The sequence below is a fragment of the Alosa pseudoharengus genome, unplaced genomic scaffold (assembly GCF_046254945.1).
Source record: "Alosa pseudoharengus isolate Yale_2024_CS ecotype anadromous, Long Island Sound unplaced genomic scaffold, YU_APseudo_1.1 YU_APseudo_1.1_scf_40, whole genome shotgun sequence".
Lineage (NCBI taxonomy): Eukaryota > Metazoa > Chordata > Actinopteri > Clupeiformes > Clupeidae > Alosa > Alosa pseudoharengus.
This window is the reverse complement of record NW_027468775.1, coordinates 145374-150139: the sequence shown is the minus strand read 5'-3', so window position 1 is coordinate 150139 and position 4766 is coordinate 145374. Positions and strand designations below refer to the sequence as shown.

At 40.6% G+C, this 4766-nt stretch overlaps 1 protein-coding gene across 1 annotated transcript; it reads right to left on the bottom strand.

The window, feature by feature from the left end:
- Nucleotides 1–1792: 1792 nt before the first annotated feature.
- Nucleotides 1793–4416, bottom strand: LOC143103435 (uncharacterized). Its single transcript, XM_076267215.1, has 2 exons — nucleotides 4237–4416; nucleotides 1793–2934 (listed from the first exon to the last, which is right to left on the bottom strand). Exon 2 carries the CDS (start codon nucleotides 2900–2902, stop codon nucleotides 2084–2086), a length of 819 nt encoding a protein of 272 aa, XP_076123330.1. The 5' UTR covers nucleotides 2903–2934; nucleotides 4237–4416; the 3' UTR covers nucleotides 1793–2083.
- Nucleotides 4417–4766: the final 350 nt, after the last annotated feature.

The window sequence follows — 4766 nt, the reverse complement described above, 5'->3', positions numbered from 1 at the left end:
GCATTAGGGTTGCCACCTGTGTCTGACAAAAATCCTGGACATTTTGACCATCCAACCTTTGACCTTTTTGTTTGTAAGCAACGATGCCTTTCGCACATCTAACACAAGATAAAAACCGTCATTCTAAGCGACAATTGTATAGCTAAAATTAGTAAGAATGACAATTTCTAGTTATTTGTTTAGTTAATTGCTTTATTTAATAGCAGACCTTTATTATTTTGTTATATTTTCAACAGTTTTTAGTTGTGGACACCTGGGGGCAGTATTGAGAAAAAAGGGGGAATACATAATTAGGTTCTGCTTTTTTGCTTATGTGGAATAAACTTACCTTTCTCTGTCTCTCCTTCAATTAAACTGAAATACACATTTTGCGCATCATGTACAAAAATCCGGGACATTCAGTGTCCAGGATTTTTATTTTTATTTTCCTGGACAGACCATGAAAATCCTGGACAATCAGGAAAATCCTGGACAGGTGGCAACCCTATGCTGCATAGCTTAGTAGTATTTGCGCATGTTGGGCCTAACACATTCAGCCATTTGGAACAAGAACACACCAGAATAGGCCTGTTTCGTAAGCAGGATATGTCCCACACACTCTCCGTCTCCACCTTACCATTTCTAATGAACCTCCACGGTGCGTGCCCCCACCACCACCACCACCCATGTTATGCTACGTCATTTTTGTAGAGCCAATAAGGCTGTGCATACGTTTATGGACGTAGGCACGCTTCAATTAAACTGAAATACACATTTTGCGCATCATGTACAAAAATCCGGGACATTCAGTGTCCAGGATTTTTATTTTTATTTTCCTGGACAGACCATGAAAATCCTGGACAATCAGGAAAATCCTGGACAGGTGGCAACCCTATGCTGCATAGCTTAGTAGTATTTGCGCATGTTGCATGCCCATTTGTCTAGAAAGATAGGCCTACTTCGAAATTTTGTCATTTTTAATAGCCCACATTTTACAATATGCTGTACAAATAAAGGCCTAGTCGTGATCAACTAATGTTGTTGCGCTGCATTGCGTCTAAGTGTCGCCAACTGACGATACACATTGGAAATGTGTGTACGACACACATATAGTTGCCGTGGAGAAAATTCTCAGGCTCATTTACTCTTGATACAGCCGACCGTGAGCGTTAAAGATGGCGTACGCAACATTTTTGTACTTTGTACATGAGGCCCCTGGTCTTCTTAATTATTCCCCTTTCACATATAAGGCTGCTTATATCATGTATTGATGAAGATCTATTGACAAAGAACAAACTAGTAGAATTAATAGGCCAAGTTATGAGATAAGTTGCCAAAACCTTTCCCCCAGTATAAGCTACTTGTCAATTTTGAGATTTTGGTTTGATCATCTTTTTTTTGGACTACCCTCGGTTTGCATCTGTAAACTACATTTCTCCTGAACGCACAAAACAAGCTTATCTATTTATTAAAACTTAAGGTTATCAGGGGAAATTATGTAAGTAATGAAGTCCCATGGTGATATATTCAAGGTTTTGTGAATATACCTGTGGGCCTAACACATTCAGCCATTTGGAACAAGAACACACCAGAATAGGCCTGTTTCGTAAGCAGGATATGATGGCCGCATTCCTACACTTATAAAATGCAATTCAATGCGGAAGTAATCCAAGTATTCAGAATACGTTACTCAGATTGAGTAACGTAACAGAATACGCTACAAATGACATTTTTGGGCATGTATTCTGTAACGGAATATGTTTTGAAAGTATCTTTCCCAACACTGATCATAATCAAGAACCAGAACTATCAGTTTCAGAACAGTAATTTTATTCCAACTGAGTCATGAATCCAATTGTAATTGGATTAGATGTGCCCAGGTAAACACACCTGCTTTTAAAATGTGAACAAGCTTTTACATTCTCTTTTCACTGCAACTCTGGTGCGGCCTCTCTCCTGTGTGAATGCACTGATGTCTTTTGAATTATTTTATTTGACTGAAACGTTTGCCACACTGAGTGCATTGGTGCGGCCTCTCTCCTGTGTGAATGTGCTGGTGTCTTTTGAGATTTCCATTTACATTGAAACTCTTGCCACACTTAGTTCATTTATACGGCCTCTCTCCAGTATGCATTCGTTGGTGAACTCTGAGATTTCCCGCATGACTGAAACTTTTGCCACACCGAGTGCATTTATACGGCCTCTCTCCAGTATGCATTCGTTGGTGAACTTTGAGAGCTCCCGCTTGACTGAAACTCTTGCCACACCGAGTGCATTTATACGGCCTCTCTCCAGTATGCATTCGTTGGTGAACTTTGAGAGCTCCCGCTTGACTGAAACTCTTGCCACACTGACTGCATTTATACGGCCTCTCTCCAGTATGCATTCGTTGGTGTCTTTTGAGATGTCCCTTTTGAAAAAAACTCTTGCCACACTGAGTGCATTTATACGGCATCTCTCCAGTATGCATTCGTTGGTGATCTTTGAGATGTACCTTTTGAAAAAAACTCTTGCCACACTGAGTGCATTTATACGGCCTCTCTCCGGTGTGTACTCGCTGGTGAACTTTGAGATTTCCTACTCGACTGAAACTCTTGCCACACTGAGTGCATTTATACGGCCTCTCTCCAGTATGCATTCGTTGGTGATCTTTGAGATGTCCTACTGCACTGAAACTCTTGCCACACTGAGTGCATTTGTACGGCCTCTCTCCGGTGTGTACTCGCTGGTGAACTCTGAGATTTCCAGCATGACTGAAACTTTTGCCGCACAGTTTACAGCAGTGTAGCTTCTCTCTTGTGTGAGTGTAATTACACAACTTGAGCTGGGAGCTGTGTTTACGCAGAGGACGGGACAATCTTCCAGACTCCTTCGGCTCTTTTTGCAGGGTCCAGCTGGACGTGGGACTCTCTGAAGGGGCCATGGAGGATGAAGTGCATAATCCTGTCCGTTTCACTGGGAAAACACAACACATGAAATAAGCCATGAAATAGATCCATACCAGGGTTTTCATGGTTTCCTTTTCTCATGCTGGTCCGATGTCCGGATATATATCTGAAGATGTACTAGTCATGTTTTAATAAACGTCTGTCATAAATGGAATGGAAAATGGAATAAATAATTCATAAATGGAATGGAAATGGAACCAAATGTGTGTACACGTCTGTACTTACCTATGTTTACAAATAAATTAAGTCCTCAAATCAATGTGACTGTGTGACCCACTAATTATAGTGGATGGAATCCACTATCTTGATATCTCCTGGCTTCTTCTTTTTACCTTTTCTTTTTACCTTTTCAAAAATGAATGCGGCTATAATCGCTTAACGTACAGACTTGTTGAAATAACCGTTGTGTAGGTCTGGAATTGGCCAAGAGTAATCTTTTTAGATTTTTTGAAAAGTTTATACTTTTTGAGAAACATGGGATTAAAATGTTTTCTCTCTATGACATCACAAAGGGGGCTCATTTAGAAGGGTCGTAAAGTAATCAGGTGTGGGTCCACCTGCAACGTCAGCTTCTAAGCATACAATCTGGCGCTCCCTAAACTACACATCCTATGACTAATCGCTTTCGACCACACTGCTTTCAAGCATATCTCAATTCTTTTCAAGAAAGTTTACATTCTTGGCGTCTGCTTCATCCAACAAACTATGACGAAACGGACATTTTCCTACCACACCCAAAGTAAGTTACAATTAATTTGTGTTTTTTATTCGAATGGATTGTGTGAAGTCTGTTTTTAACGACTTGGCTAGTTAATCAAGTAAGCAACCAAGCTGGCTTTACCGGTCATCGATTAGCAACAAACTCATAGCTGCTACGTATAGAGAGGACGTTAGGTTTAACTCTAGCTAGTTTGATAAGATTGGTATTACGTCGAGTAAGTTCATAACTTGATTAAGCGATAACCGAGGATTTAGTAGGACGTCAGGTATGTTTCTAGGTTCGCAGTTGTGTGCAGTGGTGGCGGTAGTGTTAGCAGCTAAGTAATAATTAGCTTCACACTCAAATTGTCAGCCACCTTTCCTAGCGATAGCTGGCCTGACAAGGGAAATGGCCTTCTATGGCAGTCACTGGCAGAAACTTAGCCTTCGTTTTGAACTACATTTGTATGAGTGGTAGGTTGTGGTGTAAAATTACTTGATTGTAGGCTTATTCTATTTTCAGAAAATAGCATAATTCGCACAAAGTGAACCACCACTTTTGATATAGACTAACAATGAAGTGAAATTTTTCTTTTTTGAATTATCTTACGACTCTTCTGCTGTTCTCCTTCTCTGTTCTTCTCTGTCCCATGCTGTCCTGTCCTGCAGCAGTCCACCAACTTCACGGACACCCTTCTTAATTGGACCAGATGCAGGGGGTCTGCAAGGGAGAGGGTGGATGAGGCAGCTTCAGAGCTGAACACTGGAGCCAAGTGGGATTCATCCTCCTCTTCCTAACACACACAGAAGGAGAAAAAGAGGTAACTTGAGCCAGTTGGTTAAATGCAGCACCTTACTGTTAGCATTAGGTTGTCTGATAACTGGCCCCTAACTCATCCTAAATAAATACTTCAGACATGTACTGTATTCATCTTACATACAGTACCCTCCAATATTATTGGCACCCCATGCTAAAGTTGACTAAAATCTGGTATAAAAAATAATCTGTTGGTGATTTATTGTAATCTCACAATAAAAACAAATAGGAAAAATCCAACCTTGAAGGGAAGCCTGTTTTTAGTCAACATTACCAAAGGTGCCAATAATTCTGGAGGGTACTGTAAATACCTCAAATGTAGC